At 43.1% G+C, this 18,457-nt stretch overlaps 2 protein-coding genes across 5 annotated transcripts in view; one reads left to right on the top strand and one right to left on the bottom strand.

Annotated features, from left to right (window-relative positions):
• The window catches only part of shdb (Src homology 2 domain containing transforming protein D, b), a 29,417-nt gene extending 27,487 nt beyond the window's left edge, over nucleotides 1-1,930 (bottom strand). For 2 of the 4 annotated variants that reach the window (XM_037769601.1, XM_037769600.1), the window contains exon 1: nucleotides 1,868-1,930. The gene's annotated coding sequence lies outside the window, so the exon portion shown is untranslated. The remainder of the gene's footprint in view (nucleotides 1-1,867) is intronic. The other 2 variants (XM_037769604.1, XM_037769603.1) reach the window with 2 other exon arrangements.
• Nucleotides 1,931-2,043: 113 nt separating this feature from the next.
• ankrd24 (ankyrin repeat domain 24) lies at nucleotides 2,044-18,359 on the top strand. Its single transcript, XM_037769607.1, has 23 exons — nucleotides 2,044-2,166; nucleotides 2,644-2,712; nucleotides 4,563-4,693; nucleotides 6,371-6,459; nucleotides 6,559-6,623; nucleotides 6,751-6,808; nucleotides 7,045-7,115; nucleotides 7,228-7,334; nucleotides 8,089-8,261; nucleotides 8,911-8,933; nucleotides 9,174-9,266; nucleotides 9,482-9,577; nucleotides 9,680-9,799; nucleotides 9,914-10,043; nucleotides 10,165-10,343; nucleotides 12,059-12,222; nucleotides 12,858-13,627; nucleotides 13,722-14,017; nucleotides 14,969-15,202; nucleotides 16,156-16,332; nucleotides 16,406-16,573; nucleotides 16,730-16,795; nucleotides 17,925-18,359. Exons 2-23 carry the CDS (start codon nucleotides 2,677-2,679, stop codon nucleotides 17,982-17,984), a joined length of 3,306 nt encoding a protein of 1,101 aa, XP_037625535.1. The 5' UTR covers nucleotides 2,044-2,166; nucleotides 2,644-2,676; the 3' UTR covers nucleotides 17,985-18,359.
• The last annotated feature ends 98 nt before the right edge of the window (nucleotides 18,360-18,457 follow it).

Below are 18,457 nucleotides of genomic sequence, written 5' to 3' on the forward strand. Positions count from 1 at the left end.
AGGCTAGGAGCCAAATATGTAATTGAGTCAAACAAAAACAACAAGGCGCAGTGGAATATTTCAGATAATTAATAAGACTCCCTCATTATAAAGAGCTAAATATGGATGTGGCACTCTCTAAACTTCATGCTTTCAGTTGTTGCTCGTTCATGAATCTGAGAGGTACACAAACAGTGACCATAGACGTTCATTTATAATCTGACACAAGCCATTTAATCTTGCAGTTTTTCTCATTCGCTTTGGCTCAATTCTTGAATGAGAACTGTTTTTTTTTCAAAACATTTAGTTCGTTGTTCACAACAGATATGAATTTTTCATTCATTCAAACAAATTAGATGTGTTATGTCTTGCTGATCAAAACTGATGAGTTGATTCTCCGTGAAATTGTCATCCTCTTCACAACTTCTAACTATACTTTCATCGTTTGAGCCATCACTTGGCAAAATGAGCCATTCAATTATCAAAATCTGTCAGACATACATGTATATTCAATAAATATCTATAACATGGTGTTACGCACTGTGAGGAGGCACAATTAGTTGTTTTTTGCTTTACCTACTGTATTTTTGGCATGGATGTCATTTTGTGGCAAATTTTCTCTTCCTTGTATATCGCATTGCTACACAAATAAATGTACTGTATACATACAAATGTGCATATCCTGTTTCTGTGTACTACAGTAGGCCTACTGACTGACTTTCAGTAAACTTTTACCTGCTGTTGAAAAAGAAATCTAAAAAGCTCAGTGCGAAAAAAAAAAAGAAAGTAGAACAAAACAGAGATTTGTATATATACCCCCCCTCAAGATGAGGAGCACCTTCAGCCACAGACTAATCCCCCCTCGGCACAACACAAAGCGCCTGGGTCAGTCCTTCATGCTGGTAGCCATCAGGCTCCACAACCAAGGCTGACCCCCCATATGAGAACTATGAGGACTTTAAGAACTTTAAACATGAACTAACTGCAACCATCTCTAACCACTGGCACACTTTACACTTACTTTACACTATACATCCTATATACCACTTTATAGACTGCACATGTGTACATCATACATTTATTTATTGTACATACTACATTTATTTATTGAGGGACTGTACACACTATGTTCACCCATTGTACTCTGTATCTTTTATATCTCTATGATTGTTTTTATAATTTTTGTATACCTTTACCTCTCCTGTGTTTCACTCTGTTTGCTGATGTTGCTGCTTTGACACCTGAATTTCCCTCCGTGGATTAATAAAGGTTCATCTTATCTTATCTTATAAGAAACATTTCCAGGGTTGACTGCCATGGTAAAAAAACAACAACATCTAAACATTTTGACCAGTACAGATCACACAATGACAAAACAACTTTACTTTACTGAGACAGCAACACGGTTTTGAAGCATGAATTAAGTGTTTTGGGTGAGTTACTACCTTTTGAAGACATGCAACAGAGTTGTGATGTCCCATCAAACAGTTGTGACTATGGACTGTTTCGAAAAATGAAAAGAAACTGTAATATGAGCATCTTCAGGTTGAATTTTAGGGCTTGTACAACTACTATAGGAATATTTTCCTCTGCCTTGCGTTTACTGCCCTCATTTGGTGGCTCGTGTGTACTGCGTGTATGCTTTATATGTTTTGATAACAGAAGCAGGTTTAACTTTGTGAAAATAAGAAATAGGTTAACTCGTATCCATGACGACCAAGACCTGAACAACGATGATGGACATGTTTTAAACAAAACAGAGGCGTTAAAGCCAAAGCTTCAGTAAAATATCTATTTAATAAAGTATATAAGCTCATTAGCACTCAAAATAGTAGAGTAACATTCAAGTTAGCACTTAAATTAACTGTTTTATTTACTTTTCACTCACCTCTGTTTTGTTACAGAACAAAAGTACCAACTTCCGGGTTCTGCTCCTCCGCTGTTGCCATTGGTTACATTCACTTTTAACGCTTCGTGATTGGCTGAAATCTTCCAAAATATGGAACACGGTGTCATCTATTACAGCCAATCAGACGTCTATCCGGCGTTTTGCGCATTGCTGATTGGTTGATTTACAATAAGGGGGCGGGTACATTCCTGCTGTCCGACAGGCAGCAGTGACTCCAGTATTTTGCTGCTGATGGGACAGAGGAAACACTCACCTGGAAGCTGGACTGTCCTCCACAGGTAGGCTGCTTCTGCAGGTCAGTTTATACATGTGTGTTGACTGCATCAGTGTTTATGTATTAGTGTTACATTCCTTATGTATTTCCCACATGTTGCAATGTTGCTGGGACCACTGTTAATGACTGAGTCATGGGTAAATAACCCCTTTAAGACACAGTGAAGATAAGATAAGATAAGATAAGATATTCCTTTATTAGTCCCGCAGTGGGGAAATTTGCAGTGTACAGCAGCAAAGGGGATAGTGCAAAAGACAAGATGCATCAGCTAACACAGTAGAAAAAAAAGAGCTAAACAAAGTGTAACAAAATATGAACCATTTAAATAGAAGGAAGTATAAAAATAGGAGCAGTAGATACAGTATTGACAATAAACAGACTATTAACAAAATTGTACAAGTGGAAAAAGATATTGCACAGTGAGAATAAGCTGTAACTAATATTAACACTCAAGTTTGTGTCTTTGCCATTTTCATTGCAGTATCCCTGTTGAGACAGACGCCATCAAACCATTATGAAGAGTCTGAAGGCAAAGTTTAAGAAGACTGAGGTAAGAGCCATCTGTCGTATAAGGCATGTGGAGCTTTACAGTTGGGTGTATTTAAAAGTAGTACACCTGTTTGCTGCAAGCTATTTAGAGCTATAACAAGCTGTGTTTTAATATTACAGTGTTCAGCTGCTCCTTAGTCATTTATATAGATCCCAGGTTGCTCCTTATGTATGTATGTATGGGGGGGCACAGGGATATAATGTCACTTAGCAGCAGCAGGAGAGCAGACTGCTGCTATAACCAGAGATCTCAGGTAGCCTTCAATTATTCACACGCGCGCGCACACACACACACACACACACACACACACACACACACACACACACACACACACACACACACACACACACACAAAGGAACCCCACTTTCCTGCTGTCATCCCTATGTTACTCCGAAGGGCTTTGTCATGTGGGACTCAACCTTGTTCTCTAATGTATTGTATTTTTAAGACTTTTTCTGCCTGCTCTTTGTAGCCAGTTGCTTGTTGCAGGCCGACATACTGGGGTCAGTGACCTTGCAGCGCCGGGGCACTGGCAGTAGCAGATAAACTATGAACTATGTGGTCTGAGCATTTGGGTCCTGATGATGCTTTTAGCACCATTACGGCCTATTAGTGTCCGTCGCCTTAAGGAGAAATTCTACCTCTTCATTAGTGTTAGTGATCACCACAACAATGGTGACTAGGATGATCCCCTTGGATGAGTAGTTTCACTTAATAGCCACTCAGTGACGTTGTGTCTTATATCATTTTTATAGTCCAACTGTCAGATAAGATAGACAGATAAGATAGATAGATTGATAAATATCATGCATGCATACATCTTCCATGGTTTCCCACACACATAAACTTAGATTTCAGTTTGCTTGTGTGCCTCTTTATGTCCCCTCTTTCCCGTAAATGACCATCCAAACCGGCAGGAGAGCCAGCTTGTTTCTCCTCTTTCTGCTGAGTCCTCACATCACACAGGCCCTGCTCTGCAATTGCAGAGAAACAGATCTACAGTACAGTATGACGCTGCCAGGGGGGTACCGTGCAGGCACCTGACAAAAAAAAACTAATGGAGAGAAGGAGGACGCCTGCTACAGAGCGAAATTATTAGGTTAGAGAAAGGAGGACAGTGAGTAAGGGAAGGAGGTGGCAGTGTGTGAGGCAGTGCAGTGGACAGACCGGCTATATGTCCCTGCTAGCAGCCGAGGCAGGATGATGGGATGGCGTTTTGGATGCGGATAGGGAGCACTGCACAGGGAGGACAGCATATAGCCGTGATACTGTGTGTGTGTGGCGAGCTATTCAGTTTCATTTTGAGGATAGCACTGGTATGTAGATCTCTACTATGACGTGGCTGTGACCTCTAAAGGGTGTCTGGTAGAAAGTTATGGGTGGCAGAGTTCTCTATAGTATCTAATGTAACTGCGTTATGTAGCCAGGCAGCAGTGTATATTGTCAGGCAGGACACACAGCGGTGGATTGGTGTTCAGTAGCTGTATTTAGTTGTGTGTGTGTGTGATGCCCTGCTAGCAGTATGGATCCTCAGCAGCCTGTTTTTAGCCTGATGAAGCGGCTCTGTCCTTGTTTCAGCCTGCTGCCGCTGCCAGTAGGTATCTTCTCTCTATATATCCACTAATCGCAGGAATGGGAAAGGAAATATCCCTCTTTTTTAAATTATATTTCTGTCTTAAAACTTAAATTTATTTTGTAAAACTGGTATCTCATTCTGTTGCATTATATTTATTTCATCTGCCCAGTCATCTGTTCTTTTGTTTGTTATGAGATAAGCTGTGTTGGATCAGTTTCCAATGGGGGGGGGCAGTTCAGGGTGGTGACCTGTTCTCTGGCTTGGCCCCCTCAGAGTCAGGACTGGAGTAAGAGTGATGAGAGGCTGCTGCAGGCTGTGGAGCAGAATGAACCCGACAAAGTCTCCGCTCTCATCGTCAAAAAAGGCCTCTGTCCCACCAAGCTGGATGGCGAGGGCAAGTCAGCGTAAGTTGGACACCTAATGTTTACTTTTCTTAGTCACTGGAAGGAATTCATCTATTAGATTATAGTAATCGTTTATATTCCTTTCAATTCCACTCAGTGTTGTACAGTAATAACTAGGGCTGTCAATCAATTAAAATATTTAACTGCAAATAAATTACAAATTTTGTATATGTTCAAAATGCACCTTAAAGGGAGATTTGTCAAATATTTAATAATCTTATCAATATGGGAGTGGGCAAATATGCTTGCTTTAAGCAAATGTATGTATATATTTATTGAAAATCAATTAACAAAGATGAATGACAAATATTCGCAGGTGCTGCATTTAGCATAAAAAAAAAAGGTACTCAAATCATAACATGTCAATTCAAGCCCAACAGGTAACAACAGCTGTCAGTGTGTCAGTGTGCTGACTTGACTATGACTTGCCCCAAACTGCATGCCATTATCATAAAGTGGGCATGTCTGTAAAGGGGAGACTCATGAGTACCAATAGAAGTTAGAACCCATTTTAATTCACATATCTTGAGGTCAGAGGTCACAGGTCAGTAAATTAGCATATGTTTAGAGCGTAATTCAGCCTCCTTCATGGCAACCTAGTATGACAAAGTTGGTACCAATGGATTCCTGAGGGTTTCTAGTTTCACATGATGCCAGTATCTTCAATAGCTTTAAAACTGAGCCTGCTACAACCTAAAAATCGCAAGTTGCGTTAAAGAAATTAGTCATGTTAAATTAATTTACATTAACTTTGACAGCCCTAGTAATAACTCCTGTTATGCACCCGAGTCGACTGTTATTAGCTCATTAAATGTGCGTCATTGGTCATAGCCTCATAGATGTGGGTCAGTAGGGGCCTGATGATCCATGTTGTAAAAGTGAAAGCTAATCTTAAAAGCAACACATTAACAAAACCACTTAGTTAAAAATATTGTGTATTGCCTTAACATAACTGCATTTGAAAAGTGAAACCATCCAGCTCCTGGTAATTTCTTGTGCAGCAATAAAGTTATTTCCCCTGGAAACATCTACCACTGGGTGTTAAATGTTTGCACTGAAAGGATTATATTAATTCCACTATGAATTCTACTCATAATCCAATTCATAAGCTTTGTTCCTTGATCATTTTGTTGGTAAATGGTAATCCCCTACTTTCTCTTGAACCAAAACTAAAGTAATGAGTGGAAACAGCAGTTTGAGCTGAACAATTCTCAGGAATCAGATTCTCATCTGTTAATGGTATGAGCAACAGAGAGAAGTAGTCAGCAGGCTCTGTATGCAGAGTCATTTATTTGAAGCAGATTCTTTTTTAGTATTCCTTCCTCCTTTGCGTGTGGTTTATACTCTGCGAAGAGAAAACAGACTTATTAACAATAAGTCAAATCATCATCAACAGATAAAGTGCAACAAACCAGTAAATCAAAACATTAAAGTGGTAAATGAACTTACAGGACACACACATCATGTTGAAGGTCAGAAAGAGTGAACAAAGGAAGGAGGCAACATATATATAGGGCCCCTGATTTGGGTGAATTGATTGCACCTGAGGGGGGTGGTTCCTTTTAGATAGGAGCGTTTGTTTCATCCTCCCTGCCTCAGGGGTGGTCATGTGATTCTTCCCAGGGACTTTTAACACAAAACACTATTGACATGTTTCGTCCTTCGTCCTTCTGGCAGGTTCCACCTCTGTGCATCCAGAGGCCGGCTGGACTGTATGGAGGTCATCATCTCTCACGGGGCAGACGTCAACGCCATTGATGGCGCTGGTAGGGTATTATCAAATAACAGTTTTATCTCATACTGTAAGCAAAGGCTGTTAAATCACACGTGTCATGGATTGTTTATAAATGTCTGTTTTATAACAGGCTTCAGCGCCCTTCACCTCGCAGCCAAAAATGGCCAACCAGAGTGTTTAAAGAGACTCTTACAGGTAAAATACAATGACAGCACAGCCAGGTTAACCTACGAATACTGTACAATATAAATGGAATAATGCAAGCTTGAATTTTAATTACAGATGGTTTATATTTAGCTGTTATTTCTTTTTTACCTGACAGGAGAGATTAGCAGTGGATTGCACCGACAGCATTGGTAGGACAGCACTTCATCATGCAGGTAACAGTTACAGAACCACAATATGACACCAGTTTGGTTGCATAGTAGTTACTTTGCATGTAAGCAGGTGTAAAAGAACGCTTAACACTGAGGCTGGACTTCTAAAAATCTTTTATCTACCATCCAACTGCACAGTGTAGTTCTTAAAATATTCAATTGCATTTCATGAAGTACAGTACATGTTATACTGTATGTAAACCTCTGATATTGACTATAATTTTGATTATTTCCTGCAGCGGTCAGCGGCTGCTTGTCCTGCTCTGAGACCCTGTGGGATTTCAAGGCCAGTCTGGATGTCCAGGATGGGGTAGACTTTATTTACAGTATATCAAGTTTGGCTTGCATTTTTTAGTTTTTTATTGTTAGGTGAGATGAATAAATAAATGATAATCACTTTTTATTTACTCTCTGTCTGGCAGGACGGGGCCACCCCTCTGATGTTGGCGGCTCAGATGAGCAGAGTGGAGCTGTGCGTCTTTCTGTTGGGTCGTGGTGCCGATGCAAACATACAGGACAACCAGGGAAGGTACTGGACTGTTGGTGATACTCAGTCAGGGTTTGATGAGGCAGAGGGACCGGTGGATCTGGATCTCTCTCTTGTAGCTGCTGCTGCTGAAGCTTTGACAGATGGACTGATGGCCTGCTGAGGCCGACTGGGGCACGAAACAGCCTTCTTAGCTAAGCTAGAACCGAAAAACCTCTGCAGGATTAATCTCACAGCAGTGGGGTCGTCTGAGTCGGGATACAGGAAGGACTCCCATAGAAAGTCTCCTCGGTGTGGGGTAGATTTGGAAGGATGCAGGTCAAGACCTCCAGCAGCTTTCAGTTTGGCTTTGGATATCTGCTTGGAGAGGATGATTAGACACATTCTTTCAGGCTACATCATTACATCAAATGGAAAAATGTCATCCTGAATCACAACCTGAAGATAGAGTTCTGTAGGTTAAAAGGGGACCTATTATGCTCATTTGAAGGTTCATACTTGCGTTTTGGGTTTCTACTAGATGTTTACATGCTTTAATGTTAAAAAAAAAAACACTATGCAAAAGTGTTACTTAGTGACATCACAAAAAACTATATAACACACTAAAGGAAAGTGAAAAATCACAAAGGCATAATAGGTCCTCCTAAAGGATACTGTATGTTTCTAATGACAAACTGACATCACTGAAATGACTAATGATTCTGAAATGTGTGTGTGTGATTCTACTGCATTGTTAGTTTGCTTACTTTTGCTGTTTTCCTGTTACTGTATTATGATATTTTGTTTTGGATCGCAGGTCTGCATTGATGCTGGCGTGCGAGAGTGACGGCGACGAAACCGTAGAAGCTCTTCTGAGAGGCGGGGCCAACACGCAGCTGGTTGACGCCGATGAACACAAAGCCAACGACTACAGCGTAACCACGGGCAACCAACGCATCATACAAATGTTGCAGGATGGAGCACCTCCAGGTACAGTATGAGGCATGAAGTCTTTTTATTTTTTTTTGAGAATTCACTCTCTCTATTATCATATTAGTGTAAATCAAGCCTAGTTAGTTATGTTAAATCAAGTGGAATAAATGAACCAGCTTATGACAGCAATTTTCTTTAATTATAAAGTGGCAGCGTCATGTGAAACACGTGGCAGCAACATCAAACAGGTCACCAGAGTATGGCTTCTGTGCTGCTCTGGATCCTGGCTGTGTCTCTGCTCCCTCAGGAAACAAACTGTAATAGGAGGAAGTGGATCATGAGGACAGCTGGGTGTGATTGTAAAGTGGGATTTAAAAAAACAGACGAAAGGCTTGTCCCGCTTTTATCTCCCAACAAAGACATTGCAAATATATGGGAAACAGATGTGTGGCTGGTTTGAAAAGTAGATGAAGGAGAGGATTTGGTGTGCACATGATGCTTAACCACATTCGTTTTTATTCCATAATTGGAGATTTTGGTGGATTTACTACAAAGATACATGGACGGGACTAATATAAAATACGTGTTAGAACAGTGACAGGAAGTGAGAGTGTATATTGTGCCTCTAGCTGTTTGCTGGAGCTCATTGCATTAGAGGTTAAAGTGTCTTGCTGTGTGTCTCTCTCCCTTTGCATACGTACTGAAGCTCCTGAGGGCGCAGGCGAGGAGGTAATGTTGCATAGCTGCGTGTTGGATCACTCCCTCCATCAAATGAGATCATGGCCCCACTTTGGCAGATCATATTGTGCATGTTTTCCAATATGAGGTCATTGTTTTTGTATGCCGCCTTCTTTTCCTTGGCTTTTGTTGCTGACCCTTTTGTCTTATCTTAGCCTCCTCGTATTTATCCCGTTTTATGTTGAGCTTGACCTCTGCTTGTCTGTGATCACACCTCCCACCCCCACGCAGCCCCCCCAAGTCCCCTCAGGCGCCTCATCAATGCAAGGGGGCACTACCCCCCGCAAACGGAAAGCTCCTCCGCCGCCTCGCTCTCCTCTGCAGGTACTGTGAGAAACATCTCGGTGGATGGAAAAACACTTTCCCCCCCTACAATTAGGAGCTCGCCTTATGGTTCTACGTGAGAGCAAACAAGTGTCCATAATTATGCTAATTATACAAAAATCCCTTTGGCAATATCTCTGTGGAGATTAACTAAACAGTATTATGTGTTTGATGACTAACAAAGATTAATTTTATTCTGTTTTCCCATCTCAAAGATCCAGGGTTTGCCACCCTCTCCACAGCCCCGGAGTCCTGAGCCCCCGTCTCCTTCTCCCTCTCCTCAGCCTCCAGAGACACAGCAACCAGCCCCGGTTAGCAGCACCGTCAATCTGGATTTATATAGTTTGTCCTTCATATTACATGAAATACAGACTTTATCAGGGTTTCATATGTCTTGTGGTTGTGTGTTTAAGGCAGAGGATGAGGAGGTGTTTGAGGAGATTCGCCGGCTGCGTCTGGAGAGAGGTCGCCTGCTCCAGAAGATCAAGGCCTTTGAGCAGCAGCAGCAGAGCGCCATCTCTGCTCTGGAGGAGGTACTGCACCGCATCCTGCAACCCTACCTGCCTATTCATCAGAGCTCTGCTATGTAAAAAAAAACAGAGGGTTGCTTTTTGTAACCACCATTTTTATGTGTGTGTACACCCTAGTTATCCCAACTAAAGCAGCGTCTAAAGGAGTCAGAGGCAGAGAGAGACAAGCTGCTTGAGGAGCTGAAGGGAGGTCACGGTATTGGGGCCAGTGACTCTGAGGACATGGATGAAATGTTGGACTTCCCAGGTATGTGTTTATACATGTGCTTCCCTGCTATTCAACACAGGCACGTGTGTGTGTGTGTGTATCCCATCGGGAAGTTCACGGATTGATTTTTGTCGTGGTTTCTCTTGAACTTTCCCTCTAGAGAAGCTGCTCTCCAAGCGCTCCAGAGCCTCCCCTGCTCAGGATGAGGCCACTTCTCAAGGAGACGCAGACTCGGCCGACCCCTCCCCTGTCCCCGGAGACCTAGGAACTGTTGCTGAGCTGCGCAAACAAATAGAGGAATTTAGCTCACAAAACTCTGAACTAGCTCTCAAAGTGCAGGTAAGGTCCGGGAGAGTACAAATACACAAATACACGCGTATGAACTTACACCTAATCATGCATATGAACTGACATGTCCCACATAAAAGCACACAAACATCACCTCCCTTTTCTCTCTCTCTCTCTCTCTCTCTCTCTCTCAGTCCCAGGCCTCTTTAAAGAGGATAAATTGATAGTGAAGTGATTATTAAGTGGTTCCCCCCTTCAGAAGATGAAGATGCAGGTTCAGGAGTGGCTGACTCAAACATTAGTCATGACCACTTAAACTTTATGACGCCACACTCTGGTACATTAATGCAAGTTATGTTCCTACAGGTATAAATAGAAGAGAACAGCATCAGATGCAGATGTGGGGGTCATTTTGTAGACATTCTTCACTAACTGGGTCATGCTGATTGCAGTTAGTTTGAAGGATTCTGTCTGGTGCGGTTCATTCACCACTGTATAAATCGTAGCAATCTACTTCAGTTCTGCCCTGCTGTGTGAAAAAGAGCCAGACAGGAAAGTAGGAAATCTAAGATCTGATATGAGCTCAAAGAGAGAGAGAGAGAGAGAGTAGACTAGAAGCAAAACCTCCTTCTGTGATTTAAATGGTTTAGGGCAGGCTAAGATTCCATAACTCATATTGATTTAAGTTAATTAAAAAGCAGCTCGACCACTTTACACGTAAAGTCAGATTACTCATTACTTTTTTTGTACAATGTCTTCTATCTGAGGAGCTTTGTGTGAGTAAGTGTGAGAAAATAACATGGGATGAGGACACTAGGGTTACAGCATGTCTGCATGGGCTTCAATCTATAAATAATGAATACATTTATAACAGAAACTCTTTGCTTCAAACTGGTGTGGAGTTAAAAATATGAGGAAGTTTGCCAGGAAGGAAGGATCTAATGCAGGGATCTCCAACCTTTTTTCCTCTGAGAGCTAATTTGACAAAATGAAAGCGTCCGAGAGCTACTCATTGCACCAAGTTATGCATCACCAATAGCAGACATAATTACTTTTATGGTCCTTTAATAACGTTTCAGCCACCGCAGTCATCGCCTCTATTATAATCCCGTTAGGATGTGCGCCACTAAACGAAGCCTCTGTTGCTGCATTGGCTGCCTCCGTCAGTTTGTTGAACAGAGGTTGTTGTCTTTTAAGTGTCGTTTTCATCTCCTTTCCCTTTGCTGTTCGTAGACTGCTACCAGCTAGAAAGATTGGATAGAAATAATTTGTAAACAGGTTTACAAAGTCACTTTGTGTTATCAAAATTATGTACATATTCTTTGAACTTTTAGCGACCCATTCAGAAATGGACTAGCTGCTTATTGGAGACCCCTGATCTAATGAAACCAGTTCCATTATTAAAATGTAATATTGAGTGTTTTTGGAGCCATGTGTTTAACAGGATTAAAAGTCAAGATATCTTTGGCCAGTGCTGCATTGATTCTGAACGGGTTTCTTTAATCTGCACAAGTACAATACTAAATCACTGGAGTACTCCTTTAAGTAATGAGTACCCGCAGTCGATGGTGCTCACCCACTTACAAGCCAAGCATTAATGCCTTTACTAAAAACTAATGTCTGATACCAAAAATGTTAAGTGTATTCTAAGGAAAATGTAAATTATGTGCAATAATTTTAGCTTAAAGTGTAAATCTTAACATCTACTGATAAACAGTTATTACAGCCTCCATGCGTTCCTATAATCTCCTCTGCGTTGTGCACAGATGCTGGAGATGTTTGAGAAGGACGACACGGACATGCAGACCTCCAGCTCCGACTTTGTCCCCCTAGTCCAGTACGAGACCCTGAGGAAGGAGTTTGAAGCCCTCCAGGAGCGCCTCTCTCAGGCCCAGGCGTCAGACGAGGCCTCCAGCATGGCGGAGGAGCGGTGAGATGGATTAAATGATACAAACTGACATGGCCATCACAGATCACATTCACTTGAACTCTCCAGTATCAGATCAGGCCGTTATTCTGAGATGTGCACACCTTTGCAGTATCTGCTCTGGGCCATTTTTAAACATGCTGAGCATTTACATTCTTTCCTGCAGCACGGTGGAGGCTGAGCACGCACTCATGACATCATGTATTTGATGGTGTCTTGACCTCTATTACATAATCATTCTTGTTTTTCTAAAAGCTTTGTTGCTTATCTACTATACCGAGGAATACATGTGTATTTGTATTGTCGCAGGCCACACTTGTACGCTTGTACAGCAAATCATTTATCAAGCAAAAAAGACCAACATATGTTTGTTTCGCCTTCTCAAATGGGAGGATTTGATACTTTTCCCTCTTTACATGTTAGTAAATTGAACATCTGTGGGTTTTTGGACTGTTGGTCGGATAAATCAAGCAATGTCACCGTCAGCTTTGTGAAATTGTGATGGCCATTTCTCATGATAGATTAATCCAGGATGTTATCCACATATTGCTCAGTGCTGGAAATAACCCTGAGTACGGGGTTATTGTGTGATGTTAGACATGCATGACAGATAGCTAATCTTCTATCTTGTTCTGCAGAGGTGACGAGAAGTCTCAGGAAGGAGGTGCGGATGCAGAGAGCATGGAAGCTCTGAGGGAGAAGCTGCGAGGGCTGAAGGAGCAGTTGGCCTCCTCCCAGTCTGAGTTCGAGGAGCTGAAAGAGCAGATGCGCCTTGGGGTGCTTTCTGTGGAGTGTGTTGGAGGGGATACCGCCGTGGCAGGTGCTGGGGCTGCAGAGGAGGGCCCGAGCCAGGAGGCGCAGCAGCTGAGAGCGAGGGTGACGGAGCTAGAGGAGGAGCTAGCTAAGAGACAGGGCGATGCAGGCGGTCAGAGCAACCGGGACAGTGACACAATCAAACAGCTGACAGAGAAAGTAAAGGAGCTCCGTGCTGCTCTGTCCCAGAGAGAGACCACGAAAGAGGAAGACGGCGAAGGAGAAGAGACGGAAACAGTGAAGGGCCTCCGTGACAGACTTGCTGAGTTGGAGGCAGCCCTGGCAGAGAGCAGGACGTCGGGGAAAGAGGGAGGAGCAGCAAGAGATGGAGATCAGGTCCGTCGTCTCCAGGAGCGTTTGGCAGAACTAGAGGGGGACCTGAGGAAGTGCGTGCCCCGCTCGGAGTTGGAGGAGGTGCAGGTGTCTCTGGGGCTCCAGTGTGAGCAGCTGGCCCGGGAGAGGGCAGACGTGGCTAGAAGGCTCAACATTGCTCTGCTGGATCTGGAGAGACTCAGGCCTCCTCCACGCGGAGATGATGACGAGGAGGAAGAAGAGGAGGAGCATTCAGAGAGCTCAGAGCCCTCAGGCATATCAGGTGTGCAGTGCTGCTTTTTTTCTTCTTTAAGTAAGAAAGTAAAATTGAACATTTTCTGTCCATGTTGTGACTGATCATGCCTCCGTCCAATCAGAGCACTCCAGACGCTCCATGGCAGCGGTGAGAGAGGAACTGGAGGTGGCGAGGCAGGAAGCAGCACAAGCTCTGGACTGTCTGTGTGCCGAGCGGGAGGGCCGGGCCCAGGACGCCCTGCAGCTGAAAGACGTAGTGCCATTCTCGAAACATAAGGAGGCGCTGTCCGCGGTATCGGAGCAGCTAGCTCAGACGCTGCAGGAGCTCCAGGAGGACAGGACCCTACGGGGTCAGGCTGAGGCCAAACTGCAGACCATGCAGGACGCCGTACCCAGAGAGGAGCATGAGAGAGTCAAGGTCAGCAGGAAGTGCAGCTATCTTATCATCCAAAACATTTTAGAAATAAGATTTTTTATTTTTGTATTATTGTTTTAATTCTGTTTTTATTATTTGTATTATTATAAGCATTATTATTATTTATTTTCAATTACTGTTTTGTTTTACATTTTGACATTTTTTGTTAATAATTTCCAACGCAAATCTCTAGAATTAGGCATACAGATTCAGACGAAGGGTTTTTATTAGAAGACGAAATGTTGCTTTTCTCATTGTACTAAATGCTCTTGCTTCATTCATTCAATAATCCAGGAGGCAGAAAAAGATGCCCCTTAGTTGAGATTTAGTTTTTACAAAGTAGGTTATCCTCTGTTTAGAAGAGGCTTTTTAAAAGGGAAGTTAAAGCAGCTTATTTGTTAGTATCAGCTGTTTTTAGCTGCTTCTAGTGGGTTGTCTGGTTTTGATTAACAAGGGGGTACAACAGTATTTGTTGATCATTATATAGTGTCTTTTTCACTATTAGTTGGTAGGTCTAGAAGGAATTATAATCCAGACAGGGTTCAGAGCATAGCATGTATATTTCTGTTAATCCAGTGGGTTGTTACATGATTTATTTAATTCCAGCTCCGCTCTGACTAGCATTGCTTGAAGGTGTGCCAAACTAGCCGTTATGCAGGTATTATGCAAGTGTGTTACTTGGTGACATCACCATGTTACGGAAGAAAAGGCGGGACTTCAAGCAAGGCGTTTCAGGCAGTTCAGGAGCAGTGTTTGTGTGGGGGAGAGTAACTCCCTTTGGCGTGGACTTTGGGCTTTGTAACTTTGCAGACCTTTTACATGAACAAAAAATTATACAACACACTAAAGGGAAGGGAAAAAGCACAACAGCATAATAGTTCCTCTTTAAGTATAATACTGGTCAGACTGTACATTATAATTAATCAGGCTATCCTTGTGCTTCGTGCCTCTCAGGCAGAGCTCCAGCGCTCCCTACAGGCCAGCGAGAGCAGTGCAGCAGCAGCTCAGGAGGCTCTGAGCGAGAAGGAGATGGAGCTCAGAGAGCTCAAGTCCCAGAAGGCTGCAGAACAGGGTCTGATCTCCAAGGAGGACCACGAGGGCCTGCGGCTCTCTCTGCAGGCCGAGATCAACGCCGCCGCGGCCCGCTTCAACGACCTCACTCGCAAACACGAGAAGACCTGCACTGAGGTGCGTGTGTGTGTTATTGTGTTTGCCTTCTCCAATCCCCTCTAAAGCCACATTAGATGTTATTGTGTCTGCCACAAAGTGAGCCATGTTCCATGAAGGCCTTTTTCCTGCCTTTACATTATTCATATGTGTATTACTTTCTCTATTCAGTGCGTCCCTCTGTTTCATTGATCCCTCTGTGTATGAGCTTACTGATGCACTGAAGTAGTGTTGTATGTACACTCCAAAAGTTATTTCCATTCAGATATAGAAACTCTCACTTTGTAAGCTGGGTAATTGCTTCTCTGACTGGTTGGCAAACACAGAGGTTAATAAGGGGTCACATTTTCACACATTTGATGTACTTCATAAATTGAGTCCTGCTAAAAGTAGAAGGCAATTTATACAAAAAACATGGTCTGTTTGGAACCAAATAAAACGTTTAGTGTTGGTATTAAGTATGTTAATTTGTGCTGGTATTGGAAGCCGTATCGTCACAAAGTCACACTTCCCTGAGACAAAAAACACAGTTGAACATGGCAACAAAAGTGTATAGATTTACTGTAGCTTGGTTTACTGTATTTATGTGCACTCTAGCGTGGGTGTATGAAGATCAAAGAGAGAGCTGTTGCCGCAGGAAACTGGAAATTCCCATGAGCAAAAACTCAGACAAGGAAATAATGATTGTGGAGAAGAAATATTTTAGATTTTACTCAGAGAATGAAAACAGGGAAACAAGGAATTGCATGAGATCATACTGTGGAAATGTTAAAGACGACCAAGTGTATTTCTGTATGAACCTGTCGATATTAATTACAGCAGCAACTGTAATTCCCCTTTAAATATCAATCTCCACTGCTCCTGGATCAACCTCTATTTCTATATAAGAAGAAAGCATGTGAATTTGAGACGTGACCAATCATAGACAGTCTTGCTGAAATGACAGGCTGCCACTGGTGGTTTTACTGGTCTAGGTGTTCCAGGTGCAGAGGGAGGCTCTCTTCAACAAAAGTGAGCGGCAGGTGGCCGAGTCTCAGCTGGCCACGGTGCAGCAGCAGCTAACCGAACTCCAGGCCCAGTCCAGCCACATCCAGGAGCTCCACAAGGGCATCCAGGACTCCCAGGGTCTCATCAAGGAGAAAGACCGCAAGGTGAGAGTTCAAACTGCTGCTGCTGGTGAAGCACCTTTAAGGCAGCCAAACTGACATCTGTGTCTTCGTGCAGGTAACCGAGCTGTCCAAGGAGGTGTTTCGGCTAAAGGAGGCCCTGGGAGCTCTGTCACCTCCTATGGGCATCACCTCCTCCTCCTCCTCCTCATCTACCCATCATGGTAACCCCGGGCAGCAAGTGGCACTGCAGAACAGGATCGCCATACTCACCCAGCAGCTCCAGGTGAGGAGAACATTGACACTAGGGATGTGTGAAGTGAGGAAAAAAATTGTTTTTCTTTCTTCTTCGGTATAAACCGACCATCATCTATATAAAAAATGACAAAACGTACACTTAAATCTTCACATTACAGTTACATTTTCTGTGACCTTTTTGCAGGATTGGGAGAGAAAGCACAAACAGGTTGTGACTGTGTACCGTTCGCATTTACTGGCAGCTGTACAGGTGAGTTGAATGCACACATACGCACCAAAACACAAATTAAGACTTGAACCTTTGTAATGAGATCTAAGAAATTTTCCATGAGCTGGACAGCCACTTGTAGTCTGGACTGTGAATGGCACTGACTGCTGGATTTGAGTTTGTCCACCTTTGTGGTGCAGACAATTAAGAGCGGGAATAATCTGTCCACCATCTCTGCTTACCAGACAAAAGGGGATGAAATTTCAGATGAGGTGCAGGGAAAAGATGCTTGACTCACTCTCTCTTGTTCTATCAGTTTCATCATATCCCACAACTAATTTGTACACATTAGCGATTTCTTTTTGTCATGTTGACTGTAATGAGAGATTGCTCAGGTGTCGTTGACCTTTAAGGGAACGGTTGGCTCCTTAGTTCCTCTTCATGCTTTTGGCAGGTTTGGGTATGTTGTAGGCTGTTTAACCTCTCTTCCTGGTGCATCTGGCATTGACCAGTGTGAAAGGAAAGGCCATTTCTCTTACATCTCTACATAGGAGAGGCGGAGGGAAGCATGATGTTCAGAATGCATGACCATGACCAAATGTGTCTGGGTGTACAGAGTGTATATGGGAACATAACTTCTCTCCTGGGTCTGTGTTTTCACACTTTGGTAGAGGCCTATTGTGTTACAGTCAATCTGTGCAATCTGATCATATGAGCAGTGTAATCAGCAAAAGACTCTACCTACCTCGGGGTGGCTGTAGCTCAGCGGGTCGTCCTTTAACCACAAGGTTGCTGGTTCAATCCCCGGCTCCTACAGTCTGCACGTGTGTCCTTAAGCGAGACACTGAACTCCAAGTTGCTCCCCGAGCTGCTTCAAAGCAGCCCACTGCTCCTAAGTGATTAGGATGGGTTAAATGCAGAGGTCAAATGTCATGTATGTACCTACAGTCTGAGTCTGTACCTTGGTGGCTTGGTGACTGCCTGCCATACTGGAATGGCATCTCTTTTTACGGCCTGCTCGAAGGCCGACACCACAAACTTGAGTGCTGCTGCAGAAGGGCTAGTGGGTCTGTCCTATGGGGGCTCTGTCTGTGCTCAAACTACTAGGAACCAATGTGGAATACAATGTAGAAACTTGTTGTCTTACAATGGTCTGTGTGTTGCTCAGCAGGGCCGAATGGACGAAGAGGTGCAGGGTCTTCTACTCCAAATCCTGAGGATGTCACAGTAGTGACACTGAAAAGTCTCTCTCCACCTCCGGTCCCTTTACAGGTCAGCATGAAGCAGCTCCAGCTCAGCACCCTGTGGGACCAGCGTCTTGTCTAAAAAAGCCAAATACAACTCAGACATAGCTGCATGTGTACAATACAGTAACTTAAACAACAGCCTTGAGGCTTGACTAACAAAGCAAGCAAACAGTGGAAGAATAATAAACTGTAGAGTGCCTTCATGGCTGGATACGTTAACTGACAGCAGCCTATAAGTCAGGGGTTTATGGTAGCAGAATGTGAATAGAGTGGTTATTTAGAAGATGTGTATTGATTGTGTGACAAGCCTATTGATTTTATACAATATTGTTATAATAAAAAAGAAAAACGAATTGCTATGCTGCTGTTGATCCTGTTCTTTGTAACTCGCTTCATGCACAGATACTGTAGACTGAACAAACAATAGATTTCCAAAGCAACAGCTTGTCCCTCACAT

This window comes from Sebastes umbrosus, chromosome 5 (genome assembly GCF_015220745.1).
Source record: "Sebastes umbrosus isolate fSebUmb1 chromosome 5, fSebUmb1.pri, whole genome shotgun sequence".
NCBI lineage: Eukaryota > Metazoa > Chordata > Actinopteri > Perciformes > Sebastidae > Sebastes > Sebastes umbrosus.

Coding starts and splice junctions, on each gene's coding strand:
- ankrd24 (XM_037769607.1), top strand. CDS start 2,677: ATGAAGAGTCTGAAGGCAAAGTTTAAGAAGACTGAG. Junction 8,934..9,173: donor CTGAGGGCGCAGGCGAGGAG/GTAATGTTGCAT, acceptor ACCCCCACGCAG/CCCCCCCAAGTCCCCTCAGG. Junction 10,044..10,164: donor TGAAATGTTGGACTTCCCAG/GTATGTGTTTAT, acceptor CTTTCCCTCTAG/AGAAGCTGCTCTCCAAGCGC.